The sequence below is a fragment of the Rhea americana genome, unplaced genomic scaffold (genome assembly GCF_003343005.1).
Source record: "Rhea americana isolate MKP2758 unplaced genomic scaffold, rheAme1 scaffold_309, whole genome shotgun sequence".
Classification (NCBI taxonomy): domain Eukaryota; kingdom Metazoa; phylum Chordata; class Aves; order Rheiformes; family Rheidae; genus Rhea; species Rhea americana.
Genome location: NW_028186434.1, coordinates 514,857 through 539,609, shown reverse-complemented (window position 1 = coordinate 539,609; position 24,753 = coordinate 514,857). Strand labels below are relative to the sequence as shown.

Below are 24,753 nucleotides of genomic sequence, written 5' to 3'. Positions count from 1 at the left end.
TGTCGGTTGCTAAATGTTCCGATTCTGTGAATTGTAAAAGCTTCTTAGCCTGGTTGCCTTTTTCTTGTCTGTCAGTTGCTGTCAGACTCATACTGTCCTGCCTGAAGTGGACAGTGCAATAGGCATGGAGCTCTGAAATGCTGTTGCAATACAGATTTTCTCTTCTGGCACCCAAACATGTATCACAATTCATTTTGCACTTTCTTTTTCTTTGTTTCGCTTAAAATGTTCCTAACATAGTAACATTATGCATTTTCAGTCTGTTAACTTTCAGACTGCTTTCTCATGTCTGAAGACTATTTGTAATGGCTTTGGCATGGCATGCTTGGTAATTCAAGAGCTAACTGTTTAATATGCTGTGCAAGATTCCTTCATCCTTCTCTGAAAAAGGAGAGAATGAGGGGACTGTGATTTTAAATTGTCCAGCTCCTTCATTAGTTTCCATGATTTATTAGTTCATTACACTAATTACTCTTTCTGCATGTCAGGGATGTGTTCTTTGGCTGTCACTTATTCTCAGCAATTCCCTGAGGATTCTTGGGAAACTTTTTGCAAAGATAGCCTGTTCTGTGAGTTTATTTTAGTTTTTAACCTTCATGTACTTTGGGGGCTGACAGCATTGACCAATAATTATAGCATCTTTCTCTTACTGTGAAGCATAACAGCATTTCCTAGCAATAAAAACTTTTTGGAGAGAGAAGTTTTTTTTTTCTCTGGGTTTTCTGTGTCCCCCACCCTGAGCTGCCTCCCTTTCAGTCTTTAATTCTCTTCTCATATGAAATAGAGCTTCTGTTCTCTTCTGTCAAATCTACCACTCTTCATAGCAAAGCTGGCTAGTTTTGATCACTGATTCTAAAGAGAACTGGCACAATTTAGCAGTTTCCTGCAGACACTTAAAGAGTATTTCTAAGGCCTGGAGGATTTATGCTTCTGTTCCCTCTTCTACCTCCTTCTCCTGCTGCCTCCTTCCTGCCCCTCGGTGGCATCTAAGGTGCATGCTTTTGTTCAAAAGGCTGAATTTCTAATTTTCTGGTTCCTAGCCTGACAAAGCAGACCATGCCAAGATAGCTCCTAAAAGATTCTGATGATGCAGGTTGTTACTAGAATGCTTTGCTCTTATAATGTAGGAGATGAGAAAATCTGGTATTGCTGGCTGTCCTGCTCTGGATGACTGAGATAGCAGGCCCTCATGCTTGGTATGCTGAGCCTGCTGAGCAGGGCGCTGTGTGGGKTTTGGTAGAGGCTGAGTGGTAGTTCTGCTATAAGCCTCTTAAAGGGTTCCCAAAGCATTGATAGAATAGTAACAACTTTGGATTACTTCTGTCCATTTGAACCTCTGAGTTCTGTTATGACTGCTTTTCTCTTTTTTCATGGGTATTCCCTGTACAGACTAAACGCTTCTTCCTTTTTCAGTTGCTATCTTGGAGTACCTCTTCCCAATTTTTCCTCAGTTTCTGGATTTGAGAGAAGAGGTACAGGATCATTGCTTGATGGAGCTGTTCAATTTGTAACTCAAACCAGGAATGTAAGAAATGCACTCATGGGTCAGACCAGAGGTCCGTTGGCGAATGCAGCAGTGGCAATAGCAGGTACAAGCATAGGGGAGCAAATGAGTCCAGCCACTCTCAGTGGTCTGTTCTCAGCATATGTATCCCCRTCATCCAGAACTGTTGTACTAGGGATACAGAGGGTACGTCCCTGCCTACCTCTTTTCATGTCCATTTGTTGTTGGGCACTGTTGTCCATGACTCTGTCTAATCCCTTTTTGAACCTGCTCGTTCTGTCTGTTTGCACAGTCACTGGCGGTAACAATTTCCAGGTTCTTAACTGCAGTGTATAGTGGTACTTGCACAGATTTCCTGTTGGTTTCTGTAAGTATTTATTACTGCTAGCTATGCAGGATGTGGTGAATATCAGTTCTTCATTCACCTTGGCCACCGCCTTCATGCTTTTGAAAAACCTCTCTTGTATTCACACCCTAGCCTTCTCCTCTCCTGCCTTCTTTAGCGTTTTCTTGAAATGAAGTTTGAGAACCTAGGCTCTTACACACTCCAGCTACTCTGCTATTGCTGTTGCAAGCCTCATTCCATAAAATTGATTTTAATTTTGGTCTCTTCTCCTTCTATAAACAGCTATTGCTAAATTCTGAGTGCTTTTTCTTTCTCTAAAGCTTCTCTGGTACTCTAGTAGTGTTAGAAAAAGAGGTCTCTGAGCATGACTACAACCATACTCTGAGTCTGGCTTTAATTCTGTGTAGCATACCATAACAAAATGATCTTGTTTTCTATGCCTGCTACAGCATTACTTCAATTTGAATTTTCTGACTGGCTTTTGCCATGTTATTCATGAACTTCACACAGCTTCTCTCACTTATCTTCATTCTACTTCACCACAGTCATTTTCTAGCTCTCTCTCTTTACCAGTAACTTGCAATGTTTTTCCTGATACCACTCCTGTGACAGCTTGTTACACTACATCTTAATGCTTATCCCAGGCATACTCTGCCTTTTATCCTTTTAAGACTGTAGGGTTTGTTTTGTTTGTTTTTACCCCAAAGCAGTATTTTGCTGCTACTGCTATGCTACTTACTTGTTCAGCACTCTTGCTGACTTATACTCCCCTTTCTAGTAGGATATATTAGGATTTTTAGTGCAAACTGTCAATTCTTGAGACAACATGAAAGCTACTGTGGATATTACCACAATCCAGTGTGACATCTTTTACTGCACTTCTAGATTTCCCTCATTTTGGGATGTATACTGAATGTGTAATTTACTTGGAATGGGAGCTACAAGTATTCATCATTGTTTCGGGTTTGTGCTTCGGAGAACATATTTCAAAGACCACGTGGCTGTGAAACAGCAGTGAAAGATTAATAAGCTACATTTGGGTGTTGGTGATTTCAAATATGTGAAAATGCGTGTATTTCCATATTTTTCCTGTATGACCTGCAAACTGAGTGTAGCTTTATCTTTTCCTCAATTTACATGTATGTGTACATCATAAAACAAAAATATCTTCCATTAAAGTCAGTATCTGTAAAGAACAAGGTACATAAGCAAAAATTAAGAATAGATTATGACAATACTTAAGTTTCATTGACAGCCATCTTTTAGGAGCTGGTAGTCGCATTTTGTGGGTGGGCTGAACAGCAAGCAACAACAGGACAATTGTTTTTCAGGGTTTTACATACTCTGACTTATCAATGGCTTTCTTTCTCTTTTTGAGACACATTCTCAGTCTGTCTGTGCTGCTGAGGTCTGGAAGATGCTAATGGTTAATGAATGTGTTTTGTTCTTACTGCTGCTAAACAGTGTGTTGCCAGTATGCATTTGATAGATGAATAGCTTTTGTTCTTGCTCTAAAAGAATGGCCTTTGGTGGTGGTGTTTCCTTTTATTTTCTATTTAATGTAAAAAGAAATGCATGAATATGATTGCATTTGCCTACACTGGAAACATTTTCATCCTGAAGCAAAATTCACTTAAATTGATGACATAACTTACTGTAGGGATGTACTAATTTGATGACTCCCCATCACCAAGATTTCTCTTAGCTTTTTAATACCCAACAGGAATGTGTGTGTGAGATGACATCAAAGTAGGGAGATTTTAACCTAACAAATAACATAGTGTTAAGAGGATGTTCCTCACAGAAAAACTGCAGTTTTCAGAGATTCTGCTATTATGTTAGATTTTGCCTTCCCTATTTTGTCCCCATCTTTATCTGGAGGTTTTTTTTTGCAGCTAAGCCGAATTTTCCCCAGCTTGTCTCTTTGAAATGCTTTCAATCACCAAGTTTAAGTAGAATTTCAATCGCTGAACTTAAGCAGAATTCCCTCTGTTACCAGAGAAGGTAACATGTTGGAAGTAAAGTGTTTTGTGCACCCCAAAATGCAGATGTAGGCTGAGCCCTGGGACATGTATGGGTGCCATGGCCTGTCCATCCCACAGAGGCTTGGCCAGTGCCTACTGTGGCAAAACTGGAAACTGGAGCAACAACATGGGATTTTTTCTTCCAGTTCTCTTGGCAGCTTGGTCAGTGTAGTGATTTTTTTTTTCCTTTTTCCCCCCTGTCCCTCCTGGGCAGTAATATTTTTGTGGATGATACTGAATGATCTAGTCCTTCATACCAGTTCTTCTTTGTAGTAGGAGAGTTATGATATGTCCTGTATTATACTTCCTCCTTGCACTTASAACCACACACTTAATTTGGAGGAAGAGGAGAATTTCTTTTCCAGTGATGAAGCTGGACTTGTTCTCTAGAGGTGTTAGCTACTGAAGTCTTTTCCGCTCCAGTTCCAGTGCCTGCCCTTGTAAGTGCATGTTTGTTTGAATTAAAATATCAAATGTCAGATTGCTGAAGTGACACATGGYGTTACCTAGAGAATATAACAAGAATCCCTGTTTGGGTGCTTTCTTGGCCATGGGCTGGATTTCTTGTCTAGCATTCCTRTTCTGAGATTCAGTGTGCCCACCCAGCTACCATAAATACTGCCTGCCTTTCCTACGATGCCCCACCTATACAAGGTGGGAAGTTCAGCTGCTATCTCTATGTTCGAGATAAATGGCTATGAGCGGCACTTGAATTACAGGCCAGCAGTAGCATTGCTGTGGCAGCTCGGTATGGGAACACCTGAGGTTGATGCAGGATGTTTTTATTTTCCCATGGAAGACTGAATTGTGTTCAGTATTTTCAATGGTTAGAAAAACCACTAGATAACCAGCTTGAAAGGGTGGCAAGACTTGCCACTTCCAAAATCCTGTCCTATGAGTCAAGTTACAGAAGCTGCCATGGCTGTTTGAAGAGACCGAACTTTAAAGGTATGAGGCACCCTTCTTACTGCAGAGTTTCTCTTTCTGCTATTTGACTTTAAAGCCAGCAGTGAGAGGCTTTTGACAATTCGATACACTAAGGGAATTTTTCCCTTTGGGCAGGTTAGTGAGTTGAGAGGAAAATAAATTTTCTTTTTATTAGGAATTAWTTCCTTTGTGTTGTCTCAGAAGCTAATCGCACCCTGTACGTTAAAACACACACCATGTACATAGTAATTCCAGGGTATCTGCAAGCCCTTATTACAGTTTTCCACAACATGTCCATCTTGGAACTGAAGCTCAGTAGGAGCATGAGGAGTCCTGGCTTTTGGCATATTCTGTGTATGTACAGACTAATTGTTGGCTAAATAGTGTCCAGGAAATACTTGTARTTCTGGACCCCAGACTGTATTTAATGTACATCTCTGTGAGCCCACAGAGCTTAAATAATGAGTAATTACAGGCTATATTTCCCTCTACAGTGCACTAGCAAGCAGCCTGCTTGCAAAGCTGAAGTTTCYCACGTATCTTCTGTCTTCTGCGTTTCATTTTTATGTAGGTCTGTTCACTGCTATAGCGAACAGCTCACCCCACGATTGTCTAAGCTGAAAGTAAGTACTGGAAAACTAAGCTGTCGGACTGCTTCACACAGCTGGGAAGTACCTGCTGGCTCAGCAGGCAGGAAAAGACCACCTGGAGAACGCCTAGGCACTCGGCTCGTGGCCTGACCAGAGCGGGCAATCCTGGGGCAGTCAGGGCGTCTTGCCTGGTTGTCACGCTACATTAGGTGACCTTTCTCTGAAGGAATCTCCAGAAGTTTCCCAGCCCAATGGAACGGGACTTTTTAACATTATGGAGTTGCATATTCCCCTCCTGGTTTAAAAATAGGGGGATGCAGAGAACTCTGAGATTCATAAATTGGGGGGGGGGGGCATTTCCTATGTGGAAGCTTACATTTTCTACTATTTTTGCGTGAAGATGCAACTATTACAGAATCTTATGTCATTTTATATAAAGTATGCAGGATTTTACAAGTGGTAGTGAGCCTGGGATTCAGAGAAGGAACGCAGACTCTGTTTTGTTTTTTAATTCACATTTTCTGTGTGTGTGCACACGTGCTGCAAAAATAGCAGCCAGAATTCACTGGTATTTAAGAACAAATAGCCCTCAGTGATGAACTTTAATTTCTTCCATTGCATGTGGCTGGACTTTAGCCTTCATGCAGCAGTCCTGCTCTGCAGCAAAGTTTTCTCTTACCTGATAGGGAGCTGGCACTGGAACTGACCTTTCTCAGGTAGTGTGTGCTTTTTAATTTAATTATTTATTTTAATCAGTTATTTATTGTCCAGCTGTTTTCAGAGTTTTGAATTTCTCTGTTTAAAACTTGCTTTGGAGAGTTAAGTGTCGAAGGGGAGTAGGGGGGAAGGGAGGAGAAGATGCGGGGACCGAGAGCCAGGGAGGAGAGTAGGCAGATCCGTAAAGTACAGGAATAGGTTTCTCCACTCTTCCTGTTTTTCCAGAGATTTTCCTTTTTTTCCTCATTTGTTTTTTCTTCCATGCTCTTACCTACTGCTTTTTCCTCAACTGCCTTGAAAGAATGTGACAATTTATGAAATTAATTCTGTTGTAGGACATGCAGGAATCTGTCCAAGAGTGACTACTGAGCCCCCTGTTTGAGAGAGGGGGGATTTAGGCAGCCCGCTGCCAGCTGCGGGCTGAGAGGTGGGCAACGTAGCGGAGCCTCCTGAGGAGGCGTTCAGGCTGGGTGATGCAGCCCTGCTCACCAGAACTGTTACTTTTGAAAGTTGCCGAGCAGCCCAGTAGTGGACGAAAGCCGTACCTAAAGTAGAGTGGTTCTGCTGCGCACACCGCTTCCGTACAGCTGTTTGTTTCCTTAGCGCAGGCACCTGAGGGCAGCTCAGCTGCTTCAAGCTGCCTGCGGGGTGTCTGTCTGCCTCCATCAGGTCCAAGAGGCTGGAGCACAGCGCTCCAGGAACAGTACAGTTTCTGAGTAGTTTTCATAAAACCTGTCTCCTTTTTCCTTGCCCGCACTGTCTTGTCTGTTCTTGAGCACAGCCCTGAACACAGCTGGGATTATGGAGAATTTCCTTCGTGGGTTTTGCTCCAATTATGGCAGTGTGAGTTTGTGCTTGGTGCCTGATCGTGGCTCTTGTCCTGGTGTCCAGGCAAAGAGCAACGTCTTGAGTGAAACTCAGCCCTGYGACTTTTTCTGGAGTGTTTTACAAAGGCCCAAAAGCTCAAGCTGGTGAGTACTGGAGCAGGTTAGTTCTGCTGAGCCATTGGTGTTGTGCATACGAAAAGACAATAACAACCCTCTTTTAATTGACACGTGGACAACAGTGTTTTTTTTTTTTGGTTTTTTTTTTTGGTTCCCAGGCTTACAGGAATTGGGTAATAAGACCCTTCTTGCACCAGGTGGCAGTATCTACCACTAGGAGGTTCTGCAGTAACTCCTCACCCTTTAACCTTGAAAGGGGAGCCTCTACTTGAAAGCAAACCAGTAAAACTATAAAGATTCAGGATGATTTAGACCACAATCCAGACAGTCCAAATATAAATATTTATATCTTCCATACATTAGTGTAATTTCATGGCTAGCTATGCTTTTTCTGAAAACCCGTGGAGATACCAGGCTTTAAAGCACGCTTTGAAATTTGTAGACTTTCTGTCCTAGTTTCTTCCTTTTTGTTTTAGGTTTATTTTCTCTGGATTTGTCACAACTTTTATATGAAATGGATACAGGAAGTTGAAGAGGTGCTCCCTGTTTATCAGACAAGCTGAGTTTTGTTCCTACAGGAGGGAAAGCTGTCTGCATTGGTGGCTATCCACTCATAAGTGTCTGCTACTGTGGGTTGCAGACCGAACTAACCTTTTATCATGCTGTTACTTTCTTGAGCAAATTAAGCTTTGAGGACCCCTCACCAGGGAGTTCTGCAATAAACAGGTGAGACCCAAAAGCCTTGTTAGGGAATGGAGTATGGCAGATGGACTGCGTAGGTGACTGTTGTGTGGAATAGGATCCCCATATCTGTCTGCATGGGGTTCCCCCTTCCCTCCATCACTTTTTCTCATGCATCTCATCCATAATTAAGTCATAAGCTTTCTCTTATCTCTGTACTTGCTTATATCCCCCTTCTCTATTATTAATTACCAACTTCAGCTCAAAGTGAGGTTGAATTGCTTGGTCATGAGGTGCTGGCCTAGTTCCTCCCATCAAAATAGCAGTGACAGCTAAATATATATTGAACACTGCATGGAAAGTTATTTAATATATTGCATGGTTGAATGGATGCAGGAGAAAGTGCACTAGGCAACAGTCCCCTACACAGTCTCTTGTGATCTATGTGACGTTAGGTGCACAGAGGGAGAAGAGGTTGTGCGTCTTTGTAGTCAGTTCTCATTGTTTTAGACCACTCAATCTGTTTTCTATTTGAAAAGTGAGTTCTTGCTCACTTGTCGGCAGAGGAGGGGTTTGAGTGTGCATCCCCAAAATAACCAAGGGTAATCCTATCCTCATATGGTTACCCTAAAAAAAAATATGTTCCCTCTCCCTAAAAGATGGTCAGTGATTCTTCTTCTCCATCCGCACCTGGGAACAGGATACTCAAATTGACTGATGTTAAAGGCCTGATTTTCAGAAAGCACCCTTTCTTTGAAAATCTGAGCCTCTTTAAGGTGATTTAAATTGACCTTCCCAAACGAGAGAACATCCTATATGTTTTATGAACTGGTAGATGTTAAGAGCCAAGTTTAATGGAATTGCATGTGTGGAAACCTCTTTGTACCCCTGTTGTGCACTCTCCCCTTAACCTTCTTTTATCCCTTGCCAGTTGGTGTGAGTCACTATTCTGTTCACCACTGCTTTCTGTTGAATTGGGTCCAGGTGGGTTTGTTGCTTTTTAATTAAAAAAATCTTGCAGACTTAGTTGAACTCTGAGCTTCTTGGAACTTTTCAGGGCAAGGGAAAAAGCAATTGATTTCTCTTCTGTCTGGTGTTCAACTTGGATTATGTGCCCTTTCTGTTTCACTGCTCAGTGGGTGATGTCTTTCAAGGCTCACTGAGGCCAGAGTAGTACCAGAAGAAAAAATTTCTGTCAATAGATTAGCAAGAGAAGGAAGACAAGCATGTAGAGGTTCTGATACTTAATGGTGAAGGGATCAAACAACAGGTAATACAGGGAAAAACTGGAGAGAGGAAAAAATGTCATCTCCATTTCAGTCTCCACAAAGTCTCATATCTCCAGAAAGGAAAGTTAACTTAGTGTGCTTAATCTATTTTTAGATGGATAAGGGAAGTTTATTAGGAGAGAGGGAGAAGATGAAATAAAGTCCAAGGTATTCAGTCCAGCAAATCTAATAATAATAATAAAAAAAAAAAGCCTCTGGGAAAATGTAAACAAGTTAAAACAATCAGTGAGCCATTAGTCACTGTCTTAAAGCAGTTGGGAGAGGCTGGAGAGGTTTCATAGGTGCAGAGAAAATGCACCAGTGCATGCCAGCCAATATGTGGAAAGGTGTGGAACAAACTAATAAACAATCTGTTGATAATTACCGAACAGATACTGAAGTAGTAAGAAAAAATGCAGAAGAGACCTCAACTGAATTGTTTTGCCCAGTTTGGGATCTTATTTATTGAAGGAGAAGATTAGAAATGGAAGCAGCAAAATTATTCATTTTTAAACCAAACTCTTTGAGATTCAAAATTATCTTGTTTGGAAAACATACAGGGAGAGAGGAAGAATAATTACAGAGATTCCTAAAGAGCAAACTGAGCAGCATCTCCTTTATCATCCTAGGAGTAGGGCATGGAGAAATGTATTTCACACCACAAAGTGGTGAGGTGGGTGTTCATGCACGTGCATTTCTTTTTGTATATATCTAGCCATATTTGAACTATCAAGAGAGCAAAGCAGTAGAACATATTACCTGCAAAAAAAGCATAGGGAGGGAGAACAGAATTAACAAACTTCGTTTATATAGAGTTACTTCTGTGAAGTGCCAAAAGCTTCAGACTTCTGCAGAGTACAAGAGAGAAATCTCTTCTCTCTTAACTTTCATTTTTAAAAGCAGAGCTTCTAATGACCCAAACACTTTATTTAGAATCATGAATTCAAAATTCCTCAGGTGGAGACATTTAACTAATTAAATTGACTGTAATTTGCTTGTAAAAGTTCTTCTGTTTGCTTAGGATGTACAGGAAGCTGCAAGTTCAAAATGCAGACTCAATATTTCTGTAGTTTAACAGAGACATCTATAAAGATTTGGCTCAACTATATTTTACTGTATCATTAATATAAATGCTTAATCTATTTGGGATTAAAGATGTATCATTAATATAAATGCTTAATCTATTTGGGATTAAAGTCTTATATTTAACTCAATAAAATGAAGTTACCATATAGGACAAGAGGAAGCAGCAACAGCTTTATGCCTTGGATGAAATCTTAGACTTCAGTGAACTTAATCATATAACATAAAAGATGCTTCAGGTATTTGGATATTTCTGATTAAAATTGCAAAAACTACTGTCTGGAAGCATTGTCAGGGTCTTCCATAAAATCTAACTGATGCCTCAGGATGGGGGGGTGGCATTACTCTGCTCTATACATAACTGCAAGCACCTGCCCCTCAGAAAAGGGAGGGGACRGAAAGTCTAAGGGGAAACTGCGTAATTGTAGCACTGAGAATATTTCCGTGATTTAAATGCTATACTAACATTTAGTCATAGACAATGTGTCCTGTTTTTCTAAATCACCTTTTAAAAAGGTAATTACATCAGAGCCTGATTCTCTTTCCTGCTGGTATACAAACTTTAAAATCACAATAGAAATTAATGACAACAACATCACACTAAGTTGTCTTTCCAGTTACTCATCTATTTATTTTTTTATTTCAACTCTTGGGTCTTCTGAATTGCTCAGAAGCACTCAGGATTTGTTATATGATAGGGAAGAAAAATTATTCTGGTTGACTCGTTCTGCAATAAATCTCATCTGTCCTTTGCATTCACATGATTTTCTTTTCTGTGGTAAAGTTGTATGAATTTCTTTTAAGAGTTTGTGTATATATTTGTGTGTGTGTGTGTATTTGTGTGTGTGTGTATATATACATATGTATTCTTTTTCCTCCTAAAATTTTGGTGGCAATGCCTCTTGCATTTCCATTTTTGTTACATTTTATGACATGGGAAGCTAGATTACTTTACACAAAATTATTTGCTTAAAGCTTCCTCTTTCCATTCTTAAAGTCAGTCCATTTCTTTTGGAAAATTATCTAAAAGCAGAGAGAATTTAAAAGTTGGAATTTTTCAGAAATTTTACTTTTTCCCATTCTTAAGATCACTGCCTCAGTTTTTTTTTTTTTTTTTTTTTTTTTTTTTTTTTTTTTTTTTTTTTTTTTTTAATTAAAATATAATTTTTTTTTTTTTTTTTTTTTTTTTTTTTTTTCCCTCTTGTGAAAACACATTTTGGCCAAAAGAAAGAAAAAACATCAATGTTCTGATAAGCTGTACGTGGTTGGGGGAACGAAGCATGGAGCCAAGCGGCCCGGTGGCAGATCAGCAGGCTGTGGCACATTGTTGTAGCTTGTTATCGTTACAGCAATTACAAGCTTCTCTTGCAAACTTCTTAGAATTAAAAAGAAGAAAAAAATCTGTGTGATGTTGTGTGTAGTATGTTTGGCTAGATACTAAAAGTTTGGGAGGGTTACCAGAGTGTTCTAGTTCCCGCTTTTGATTTACTAGTGTACGCACTACAAGCAAAGTAGCTTGTAGTCAGCGCAGGCTCTGCCCATTCATACTGGGCATTTCTTTGTGTGGAGTTTTTTGTAAAATGTTTCCTGAGCAATAAGCATCGACAATGCTGTTGGGCTGTCCTATGTATTTGAAATGAGATGGTTAGGGAGTGCATCCAGCTATATTTGGCTTTAGCGAGTAAAGGATATAGGCAGGAGATGCATGGTCTGAGTTGAGCTTCCTATCTCTGCTCTGTAGCCCCATAGGGCAGTAACATTCTTGCCATCCTCAATGCTTAGGGTGCTGCTTCTGGCCATGTAACTACTCAGTTGGACAAAAATTAATTCCAGTAGCTTGTAGGTCTGCATCACTACTATAATAACAAGAGCTGGGCACAGGCCCATCCACAACACCCGTTGGGGGAGGATGGGGGGCCCCAGTGGGGCAGCAGGCAGAAGATGTGTGAGTGGGGGTCCCACGTGAGCCTAATCAGGGCTATGAAGACCTATGCGTGTACTCAGGGCACTGACAGTCTTCACTGTTCACTGTGCAGTGAGCTTTAGCAACGCTTCTAAGAATTATGACACTGGCTAAAGATAGAACTGTATTGTACAGCATGAGAGCAGCCTCTCTGTGCTCACTCATGCAAATAGGTTTAGCTTATCTTTTTTTGTGTGCCTTTCCACCATCAGGGTGGAAAATGATTTTCTTTACTTTGAACTGGAATTTCTTACATTAAAACTTGTCCGTTGCCTCTTGTGCTAAATAAATTGCAGCATTTTTGCTGTTGTTAATGGCCATAGAATCGTAGAATTGGTAAGGTTGGAAGGGACCTCTGGCGATCATCTAGACCAACCCTCAAATGAGTGGCCCATCTGTTGCCATTTTTAAAATTGTGTGGGAATTTGATATTCTTCTGAACATGAAGGGGTTAATGTCTCAGAATGCAGCTGGAAATGTTTCAGCTGGTGCCCTAAAAGTTCTTGCAGCCAGCTTTACCAGTTCATCTTGGTTTAAACTATGATGCTCTGCTATTCAATCCTGGATTTTTTTTTTTCTCTTGAGAAAAGTCTACCAGCAGCAAAGGCAGAATATAGTGCCACTGGAATGTGGTCAAAAGCCGAGTCAAGGACAAGTGCGAAGCATACAAACTAAAAACAGTCTGCTAGGTAGCATTGCAAATGTAAATTCCTATATGAGCTAATCCTTTCTCCATACCCAGGTTGCTCTGTTTTAGCCATTACTCACTGTTTTTTTTTTTTTCCTCCCTTTATTCCTCAACTGATGAGTCCCTGTGTTCCTAAGAGCCTGCCCTCATATTTTGTGCTGGTAAATATCTCATTTTCTGATAATTTAGGCTAGTCATACCTTCTAAACCAACTAATAATGTGCTGTTCTTAGTGCAGCAGCAACTTTCTTGTGCAGAAAGTTCTTGGTAATAAAAAAGAAACTCGATTTTAACTAACTAACAGGCTGTCTCCTCCCTGTCTTTCCTCAGATGTGTGCAATAGTACCGATCTTCCTGAAGTTGAAATCATCAGTCTGCTGGAAGAACAGCTGCCTCATTACAAGCTAAGAGCTGATACAATCTATGGTTATGACCACGACGACTGGCTTCATACGCCTCTCATTTCTCCTGATGCCAGTATTGACTTAACAACTGAGCAAATAGAAGAGACCTTGAAATACTTCCGTAAGTCAGAAGTTCACAAACTGTACTGAAAATTGAGTAAAATAGCACCATTTTTGGTACCTTCACTGAAACATATGTGCAGTTTGTTATAAATGCGAGAAGCAAGAGAATTATCTGCTATTTATTGCTTTCTTCAAGTCTGTGATGGATAGAGAACAAAGGAAGGACTTAGTCAAAACAGCAGTTGCATTTGTAATCTGTGCATGTGCAGCTCCACCTTATTTAGTATCATAGCCTTTAAATTTAGTTACCCTTGGTCGTAAAGTAAGAAACTTGGTTATGTTTTGGTTTGTAGGAGGGAGGCTCTGGGAAAAATCTGAAAACACCTAGATTTTAAATTCTCTAACAGTTCAACTTCTAGTTGACTGGAAATTCTCTTACTCCTTAGATTTGAATATTTCTGGTAATACACACTTAAGCATGTATGTTTATGATCATGTATAATTTTATAATAAACATATATAATCATAGCCTAAGCACATGAAAATGATACTTCCCTGATTCAGACTTAACTTGTGAATTCTAAATGTTTGACTAATGAAGAAAGTGAAGAGACATTGCTTCATTTCTGTATGAAAACTAAATGTATATTAAAACTTTCTGCTTAAATCAGAACTTGTATGAAAGGGAAAGCAAGGCAGACATGACTTAGAAACTATTTTTAATTTTCAACTAAATTGCCATTAGTGAAACATCACTCTCTTGTGTGTGAACTCTCAAGCAAAAGACTGCAATTTCTACATCTATAAAACGTAGAAAGGTTAAACCCATCGTTTTTATATGTTTGTTTTGAATGTGTCCTCTGACACATTGCACTGTTGTCTGATGCCACTGTGTGCCACCATCACTACATGAAGTTAAATCATTCTTAAAGGCTTAAGCTGCAGGACAAAAACTTGTGAAAACCTCTCTGTCAAGAATCAAACTGAGCATTTAATTCAGATGTTTTTTCTGTTTGTTTTTTCCCTGCTTGAGTCTCCAGATTCCCCTTATGTTGACTGGCTTCATGTTTCTCTGATTTCTTCTTTTGTGGGTGCTGATTTAGCTGTGCAAGTAGACTTCTGTGATTTGTCCTCCATTTGTTGATTTATCAAGCAATTTATGGTTAAAGGTTTCTTCCATTTTCTATGGTTTCACATAACATTGCAATTTGATTGCGCTTCTGAATTAACTGGATGTTAAAATAGTCTGCAGAACATCAAGCCTATAGATTATGTACTAAAAATGTAGTATAGGTCTACAATACTAGTAGTTTTATATAGATTATAGTAGTAGATAGATTTTAGATAGACTTAATGAGGCACTGTGGAACTCAACAGGGATGAATTACTCAACACAAACCTTTGGAAAAACAGCTTATTTGTGTTGTGAAGTACCTGGAGAATTAACTTGGTAAGAAGCAAAGCTGGTACTGAAAAGCATTAAGAGTATGAAGTACTGAGTACTGACTTGAATGCTTCAGTAAAAGAGCCATTAAATATTTTTATAGACAACCTAACTGTGCTTTTTCTTATATTCTGGTAGGAATAATGGGAAATGTGGAGAGCAGGGGGAAAGCTGATCTATGGAATCAATTGTTCCTACAGTTTTATATCAGTCCATTCATGCTGTTATAATACTGGCACAAGATAGCTTAAAGAAACCTTATGAAATGTCAGGTTCCCAAAGTCTTAGTAGCTGGATTAGCCCTGTCTTGTCCAGAAGCTTGTTTATGTGGGAGGACTGTCACCCTGAGCACAGAAAGGATGTTCTGCTGATGGTGCAAAGTGGACAAAAATCTGTGTGGAAGCATCCCAGCTCTTTTGGCCGAGATGCTGGTGGGGCTTGCCACTGGTAGCTGTGCGTGGCTTTTGGGAGCAGATACAAAATCAAGCTACCTACAGCAGAGAATTAGGTAGCAGTAGCTGCCTGAAATTGTGTTTTCTCAAACAATTTTGTCTAACTTTTAGCTCATGACCATAATGACTGCACATGTAGAAGTGTAATTTTTGCCCCAACGTACGTTTTCAGCTTTCACTGGAGTTAACTGCTTAAAGAGGAGGAACTGAGCAAGGAGAACTCCTATAAAGAAAAGTAGATTCCTTATTGCTTCTGTACAGGCAGTTGTGCCTAGACAGTATTTTAAGAAGTTTAAAATAAGCAAATTTGAACTGATAGCCTGGAAACTGAGATCTCTTGTAGTGCCTGTGTTCAGATATCCTGGACAAGTTAGGTAATACATGGGAGAGTGCAAGGTCAACATTGGCATGTTTGGAAATTAACATTCATTGCTTTACAAAAAAAGTAACTGTCAAAATAAAAATATTTTAAGCTTACTGGTACAAAAGGCCAGTGAATAGTACCATCACCGCACCGGAGTGTATCCTGGAGCTAGCAACTGCTTGCACTACRGCACATTTTTGGCGTAGCAATTTGGGGCAGCCCTCTTGTACCTGTTCAGTTTCTCTATTTGAAAACCCCTTGACCAGAAGGCGACCAAATCCTGGAACCTGTCTGTTGAAAAAGTTCTAGCACAAACTCAGTTTTGTGAAWACTGGAAATTTGTTTGTGTGTTGTAAGACATCTGCAGATACAGTTAAATTTGACAACTTTTGCTTTTGTTGCATATTTGGACTCGGTATTTGTCAGCTTCCAAATCATGATATTATATGAATAAGAGTTCAGAAGTCGTCTCAAGGGAAAGATATATTCCTGTTTTATTTCGGAAATGTTCACAGATTGAGAAACACTGGACAGAGCAATGTCTGTGCATGCAGTATACATTCTTAGTATATGTAAATACTACATCTTTGCAAGGCTTCTTGTCATTTATGTAGAGAGATTACTGCATCGTGCTTATCAGGAAGAGCAATATTTTGTAATGTCATCTCAGCACGCCAGTTAAGGTGCAGCTGCGTAGGTTGGAAATAATCTGTATGGTAACAAGATCAGTCTTGCAGCATAATTCCCTGCCTTAATGATATTCAGACACCTAGCTTGAACAACTGGAGCTAGTCCTGGAATTAGGAAAGAGAAACACTTCCATCTTCCATTGGTCATAATTTCATTTCCTTCCCCCCCGCCCTTATTTAAAAAATAATTTTAAAAAGGCATCTGAGATGGATTTTTTGGTAATTGAGAATAACTCTTTTCCTGTCATCTGCTGGAGGTTTGGAATATGTTCGTGTCCTGGTATCATATGCAATGACTTTCTAACTTCTGACCTGACTGTACTGTTATCCGTATCTCCAGCTTTGTCCTGACTAATTTTGTAAGCTTCTGGACAAGGCAGATTTCTGAACCTTTGAATCCTACTGCTGGATTACTTTAAAAAAAATTAAAAAAAAAATTTCTGAAGGTCCATAGAAGAAAGAGGAAAGTAGGATTTTCTGAAATGGAGGAGGAATATATATACATATACATGATCAAGTGTATGTTCATACAAATAAATGTACAATTTGATTGATATTTTTTTTCCTGGAATAATTTTAAAATACCATGACAAGATTTTAAATCTCTACTCAGTAATTCCTCAAATGCCTTCCTAATAAAGTCTTGTAAAGTGCCCTGAAGTTGGGTTAAAAAAATACATACATTTTTGACTATATCAAAACTATGAAATAAGCTGGTTTTGAAAGTAAATGCCTCTCAAACTGAAGTATCTTTTTATGTTGTCATTCTGAAATGAGAACATATCAAAGGGGAGAGAGTTTTTTCAAAAAAATGATATAGAAAGCTCTAAGTTGGTTTGAGGTTGCAAATCAAACTTCAAGCTGCGTTCAGAAAACAGTGCTCTTAATTCTGCATGGATGCATGCGCTCTCTCCCTCCCTCCCTCCCTCCCTCCCTCCTTCTCTCTAATAGACAGTACTGAACTGTATACATAAAGAATCAATTTGCTATTTAAAATCTCATATGTATGTGAATTACAGGACATGATTTTTCTAGTGGGCACATGCATTTGCTTTCTTGTTATGCATTTTATAATTTGTTCTCATTATTCATCTATAAATCAGGCTTGGCAGTAGGAAACGTGTGACACCGTATAGCTGTTTGACTGATTTTTCATTTCTGAACAGTACATTTATATTTCATAAGAAAGCCTCTGAGGTTGTTTAGATAAATACAGATGTCTCCTAAGACCTAATTCTTTCTTAGATTCTTTAGAAAGAATCTAAATCTCTTGTAGTGGCAGTTCGAGTTCATCTGTGCATGCATTTGCTCCCAGGAGAGAATCCCTGGGAAATATTTGTAGGAGCAATTCAGAAAATAATGGAATTGGCAATTGCCTTGCTGTCCTTTTGAAGTGGAGTATTGAAATGATGGAGCTTTTTTGAAGTGTTGATGGGCATTTGTMGTAGTGTATTATCAAGCTGTTACAATATAAAGGTGCATTTTCATCAGTCAGAATGGAGATTAGTAGTTGTTAATGCTCACCCATATTTGTTTTATTGAGRTTGAATAATTACTGTGTTTGGGGAAAAAAGGAAAGGATAATGATGGCATAAGACTTCTGCTGTGTTTCCTTTTTACCATACGAAGCACATCACGAAGAATCAATTGGATTTAGAAAAATATTTTGTCATTTTGAGTGAATATAGGTTTTTTTTGTTTTGTGCCTGAGTTTGTTTTTTTTTGGTTTTTTTTTTTTTTTTTTGGTGGATTGTTAAGTAGAATGAGTGTCAGTACTCATGATAGGAACGCAGTATGAGTGGGCATCTCCATTTGGTTCTTGATTTCTATTGATTGCTTCATTAGATCTCCCTGGGTTTGTACATCCATCTTTAATGCAGCGTAATAGTGTAGTGGACCCTACTGCAAAGAGTGTAGGGAGTACAGCTGTTCTCAAAATTATCTTGGTATTCACAAAATGTCAACTATTCTTATTTTCTCTCATTTTGTTAGATGATACAGTGCTGCTGTTACTAGGTGTAATCCAGATCAGTAGGACTGACTGCATATAAGACAGCTTTCAATACTTCCTGAGTGCACAAACAGCTTATTGAAGAGTGTTTATCATCAGCTCTGGAGATTTTGATTCAGTTAGTGTTTAAAAAAATGATTTTTGTGTGTAGTGACTACTTGCTGAACATTCAGTTTTTGAGCATCTGAATTACTAATAGTTGGAGAAATGGGCAGTAGTTTGTGACTTACTAGTCTGTGTGTATGTAATTTTTTTAAAAAACTAACAGTAGCAGTATTCCGGATATTTAACAGGTAGAGCTCAAAGCATTCACATTGCCCYTTTCCTTGTAAAGCTAGGTAGGCAAACTCTTAAATATAGTTTGAGTAGGTAGGTATTTGGAAATTCCAAGACAGCAAAAAAAGTAACTTTTCTTACTATCATTCTTATTTTTCTCTGTTGAAAATATGTTTAGTAATGGTGTTCTTGCTGATTAGCATGTGAAATGATGTCTTCGGTAACCCTCACTTTATAATAAGAAAATACCTAGTGACCAGCCATGTCTGCCTCTTGTTGTGCGGGAGTTTTTGAACCAGCTACAGACAACTGGCCRGATCTTTCAGAGTTAAAGAGACTGCAGGGATTTTGTGCCTCATTTCTGGCCTAGTTGTGTAGGCATTTCCAAAAGGTAAGTGGCGATGAAAGTGGTGTCTTGCTGCTGCTGTTCCTCACTGTTCCTTTCTTGGGAAGAAAAGGGAAGGTTTAGTGCAGCAGGACTGATGATCCACTTTTACTGGGCATTCAAGCAGCATAGAATAGTTTTGTCAAAGATGACCTACAGTGCCTGTAGTATGTCGAGTTTATAATAATCTCAGCATTCAAAGTAATTATGACTTAAAGGAAGAATGTATAAAAACAACATCTCTTGTCTCTTTTTCTCAGTTACTTTAAATCTGTTTTTATATAATCTAAGAAAAATGGCTCAGTGTAAGGGCTCTTCCAATTACAAACTGGATTCTTTGTATATACGTGTGTGTGTATTAATTCAGATGGATCCTCAAAGCCAAGACTACTAAATTACTGAAAATCTAGCTCCTCTGTTCAATCTTCTCTGCCAGTAAATTCAATTTACTAATTAGTTTTTCTTAGTGTTCAGATGACTGTACTTTTTCTTACTAGTTCTGTTCTTGAGTGTAAGTTGTAATACAAGATAACTCAAGGACAGTAATGCAACAGATTTATAAAATAAGGTAAAATCAGTTCTCCGATGCCTTTTTCAAATTTCTTTAAATGATCATAATACTTGGATAATACTTATGATGTTTACCACTGCAAAATGTTGATTTCTGAAAAACTTTGTTGCTTCTTGGTGTTTTGCAAGAGAGAGGATTGTTCTTGCATTGTTGTTTGAATCTTGGGTACCTCTGTGATTTTTTTGTAGAAGGCAAACTAAGCAAAACTTTATCTGGAGTACTGCAGTCATATATACTATGTTGATCCTAGTAATATTCTGCCATTTCCAACGAAATACGATACTGCCTGAACTTTTAATGGAATGGAGATGGTGTTGCAAGATACCACAACAGGAGTGGTGGTCTTGCATGATGCAAGTGGACTCACTTTCTCTGTAGTGGGGAAAAAAACTATAACATTTTGGATCCTTTGTCTTAAATCTCCCTCCACAAGCTAGATCAAAATTCTTGGGCAAAATCCTGATTGCAGTTGGCTGTTTCATTCCTGTAGGATTCCTTTTATAGAACTCTCTTGCTTTGGTTGGAATTCAGGTGACTGAAAAACAAGTTATACTTAGAATATTAAAATCCAAAGGCTAGATTTTAAAATCATTCTTTTCAACTACATCAGATTTGCACAGTGAATTTTGCCGTTGTTACTGTTTAAGTACATTGGAGTTCGGAAATCTGAGAAATTAAGGAGAAAAGGCATTTGATTTCTAAATGGTACATCCAGAGACTGCAAGGAGACTTTTAACATGCTGATGTGAGTTTATTATGTGCAGATTGATGTGTGATAGGTTTCCCTCTGTATTGATCCACATGAGATAAGAGTGAAAAAACAATCCTTAGCTATGCTGCTGTGGCTTGTTAGATTTTTCTGCCTTTTTGTAGCTTTTGTTTTTGAGTTCCTCCGTCCAACCCCCTTCCACATACRGGTTGGCAGTCACAGAAGCAAATGGGGAATGACACTCAACAACAGACACAGAGCTACTTAGCCCTCCTTTTGAATTTATGAAGGTAGTGGCATAAAGATGAATATTTCAATAGCCACATAGCTTATTAGCAACCTCTTTAGGGGTTTAAGATGTATCCTTGGGTTGAGAATGCAAAGAATTATTTTTTAAAATTTAACTGGCCTTCAGGAAATGGAGTCTCCACACTTGAATGAAAATACGTTTTGAAAGTAACTGAGTAGTGTGTTAGGGTTGCAGTTGTTCTTTTACATTCAGAAACTCTCAAGGACAACTCTTTCACTTTGTTCATACAAACTGAGAACTAAGCTGATCCATACTGAAAGAGCAAAACAAAGCTGATTGGACCTAAAGCATAATCAAATAAACAAGTTGCATCCTTCCAGTCTGGTTAAATTCTTGAGACAGGGTGTCCTTTGTGCCAGTCTAAAATGTGCTGTGGGAATGTATGATATAGCAAAGTGTCATTCCATCTCCAATGTGAAAATGTAATCTAACAGGTTAGAAATTCACCTCCTCTTTTTTGCCTGCCTATAACTTGGATGAAGATGAATTATTTTGGGCCTGGACTTCTAGAGGAACAGATAAAATCTCTTCGGTGTAACTTGCAGCTTGCATTCCTTTCTTCTCCCTCAAAACCGCAGTTGCGACCTTCAGAGGTTTTCTTCTTCGTTGGAAAAATAGGTCATAACTATGTTACCATAATCTGTTCTCTGTCTGCCTAGTCAAGCATACCATTAAGCTCTATTTCATTTTATAATATATTTGTTGTCTTTGGATAATGCTAACCACACACACACACACACACACACACACACACACACACACACAAAAAGAGTTTGTTTGTTATTTCTGAAGGGTGAACAGTTTACAAAAATCTAACTCTTCAGAGCTTTACTTTTGTTTTTTTGTACTCAATAGTTGTGTATATTTGAGTATTACCTCAAAATGTGACTTTTTGTAGGACTGTCTGGTTTGTGCAATAATAGTGTTCTCACTGTATTTAAGTATGTCCAGTGATACATTAATTAAACTACACAACTTGCTTTCTATTTAGGTTGCTGAAGACCACGTCACTCTTGATTTCATGCATACTCAAATATAATTCCCTCCAGTAGTAATCTGGAGGAGGAGAGGAATTTTCATGGGCAAAATAGCTTTTTGTCCATACATAATTTAATTAAATCTGTTCACTCCTGTCTTAAATTAAATCATTTTGTTTTCAGTCAGAGAGCACGTCTGCATCAGAAGAGCCTTTTGTCTGTGCTAACTGAGGTCAGCCTGCCCTTTGGGCCCTTAAAAGGGAACACGAGATGTTTCTCAAACCCTGTCCCGTCTGCAAAAGGTACCTGTGCCATTCTGAAGACCTGGGTAGTAATCTCGTTTGGACCGAGGAGCATCATGAAGCACTCATTTTTCTAAATGCCAACTTGGAAAATTGCTGGTACAATGCTTTCACTAATCTGTTCAACTCCATTTCAGATTAAGCAAGCCACAGTAACTTCTTGTTAAATGAAATACTATAGTGGCAGAGATCTTTGTCCTAAATTGCAGGATTTTATTCTTACTGAAGATGCAGTCATAGAATTACTCCCATTCAGTGCTCTTCTAGAGGGTGGAACATCGATAACTGTTCACTTCAATAAATGAGATCTCAATTTAGAAATAATGGTATACCAGGCTGACCTTGGGGAAATCAGATGGTCTTGTGTTTGTTCTGCTTTCTTTTTTAATGTTTCTTAAAAAGTCTGTTTTAAAATACCAGCTTGTAAAGTAACTATTGGGGCAAAACCTGACTAAGATACGTTGCATAATGGTGATGTGTACAGCTGATCTGGTAACAAAGATCCATCCAGACAGTGTTAATGGGACGGGGTATTTCATGGCAAAATGACTCTAAGAATTAACGAAAGAGTATGATGTTTAGTTATCTAAATATCTTGACGTGATGCTTACAGCCGAGAGAAGAAATGGGACCCGAAGATAATAAATGGGGGCTAATACGTTGTTGTAGCTACTGTGGAAATACTATATCTAGCTCTGTTGTTCAGTTTGGAAGGATCCTCCCAAAATTGGGAAAGAGAAGATGGCCAAGAATGACTAAGGCATGGGAAAGCATGATTCATAATGAGATGCTATAATGACATTCTTTGAATATTTTTGTTGCCAGCAAAGATGCCTTACTGCTTCTCTGCGCCCCAGCAGCACGGTTCACTGACCTCTTGGGTGTGCTTCTACAACTTTGTTGGGGGCAACACTTACATATTGGGTAACTGAAATTATCTTTGTTAAAGATAACACTTTAAAAACAAGAGTTTTGCTTTTTGATTTGTTTTTTGTTGTTGTTGTTGTTTTGTGACCTGTTTAATTTTGGTGATCCAGTTTACACCGTTGGCCTCATGAATGAGGGCATGTTTGCTTGCAGCATAGATTTGTTGAAGCAGAAGGGAAGGTGGAGAGGGCTCAGGAACTTCTCAAGCCAACGTTTCTGCCCCCCAAAAAAACTTGCAGCCACAGACTTATGGAACTCAGCCTATTTAGCTGGAATTCTTGATTAGTCTGTGTATTTTGTTTTGTGGAGAACAAACGGGAGATTTTATTTTGATGTTTAAGCTAAACACAGAAGTAGAATAAAATCTCATAACTGGAAGGTGCTTGCTAAATGAATGTGAAAACTCTATTTTTTTTCCCCTCTTCCAAAGTGAAAAGTTTCATATAATCATGGAACTACCCCTGAAATCTATCTTTAATTTAAGTATCTGATTAACTTTTTAGGCAAGTAACACAGCAGTACCACAGTCAAATGCAATATTGTCTTACGGAGATTTGAATACACAGAAGTGTAGTGTTCGTAGAAGTAGCATACATGGAAAACATACCATTTTGGTAATTTTTAACATAAGTAGAATTTGATATGTAGCTGTAGGAAGGAAAAAAGACCTGGAAAGGTTGAAAGAGGGTACTGCAAGTATGCAGCTGTTTTGTGAGCCTGGCCAGACTTTCACACCTGACTTGACAGCCGTCTTTCCCAAATCATGATGTATCTACCCTTTTTCATATGGTTGAAGAGATGCTTACACCTGGAGACCTGGATATATAGTCATCTTACTGTCCGTGGCTTCTGTCTTCAGGCTAGGATGATCATGCCACTTAACCCCATCTTTCTGTGTCTCTTGAGGCCTTCTGAAATGATGAGCCCACACAAGCAATTTTCTCCAGAGAAAGGTAATGTCTTTCTGGAATAAGCCAATACATTTCTGATCAAGCCTGTTGAAAAAATATCAATAAAATGGAAAAAAAAAACCCAACATTTTAAACTGTTTTTATCCTGCCTTACTGAAGTGTGTGTGCATGTAAGAAAATGAAGAAAATTCCAGTATGTTAAAATTTCCTTCATTTAAAATCTCAAGGAATACKAAGGAGAGTTCCTGCAGCAGTTTAAGCTGGTATCCAAAATGCATTCTTTATATTTTTAAATGCTTGTTTTAAAGCATTGCCAAGATTAAATTACCTTTTGGACAAAAATATTACAAGTGGAACAAATGGCTTATGTGCCCAGCAATTGAGTTAATGTTGCCATAGGAACTTTTGTTTTTCTTTGATGGTATTTTAACATTGTAGCCTTAATTGCATTTAATAGCAGTGCAGTTGTCTGCTTGTGGGTACACGTAACTGAAATCCTGCGAGACTAAGTTAGAGCTGAAGTGCCTTGCCGTGTTCCTGTGTGTTGCAATATGGCATGCACAGTGTGCAGGCGGAACGATCACATTTTGAGAAAATGCTCATGGTATTAAAAATACAAATTATTTTTAAAAGGTATGTGATCACTTTTCCATGTCCAAAGGTTTTTAGTGGCTTCTTGATATAATCATTTGATTTTACTAACCTGAATTTTGTGTGTGTATATGTTGTTGCCTTTACATCAATACTGAGCGTACTAGACAAAACTCTAGTTAGCAGAAATATGCCCCAAATAGTGTAATCCTTATGAANTTTTTTTTGGTAACCCTTGTTACCTCGGTTGCATGTCTTGATTTCAGGAAGGCTCTGCTTAGCTTGATACAAGAATTATGGCTGGAACTGCCTCTCCTCTGTGGGGAAATAAGAATGGCTTTTGTGTCTTTCATATGTAAGGCATGGAAAGGCATTATGGCCTATGGCCTGTGGTGGGTGTGCAGTAGCAGAAGCTGAAGACAGCAGCCCTCCTTCTGGCAGCTGCAGCTCAGACACTGCCTCTGTGTTTGGTTCTTGTTGGCTTTGCATTTTGATATCCTGTAAGGGTTGCTATAAATGGAGGGGGACGTGCCACCCATGTGACAGCACCTTGATTACGACTGGGTTTCTTTGCTCAGAGTTAGCCTGCTCGAGAATGGCAGTGTTTCCAACTTGGAGCAAGTTGCCTAATT

The 24,753-nt window shown here is 38.9% G+C and overlaps 1 protein-coding gene across 3 annotated transcripts in view; it reads left to right on the top strand.

Annotated features, from left to right (window-relative positions):
* The window catches only part of TRAK1 (trafficking kinesin protein 1), a 109,102-nt gene that overhangs the window by 27,076 nt on the left and 57,273 nt on the right, over positions 1 to 24,753 (top strand). For all 3 annotated transcript variants that reach the window (XM_085309967.1, XM_085309969.1, XM_085309968.1), the window contains exon 3: positions 13,066 to 13,260. In XM_085309967.1, the coding sequence (XP_085166093.1) occupies positions 13,066 to 13,260 (195 nt within the window). The remainder of the gene's footprint in view (positions 1 to 13,065; positions 13,261 to 24,753) is intronic.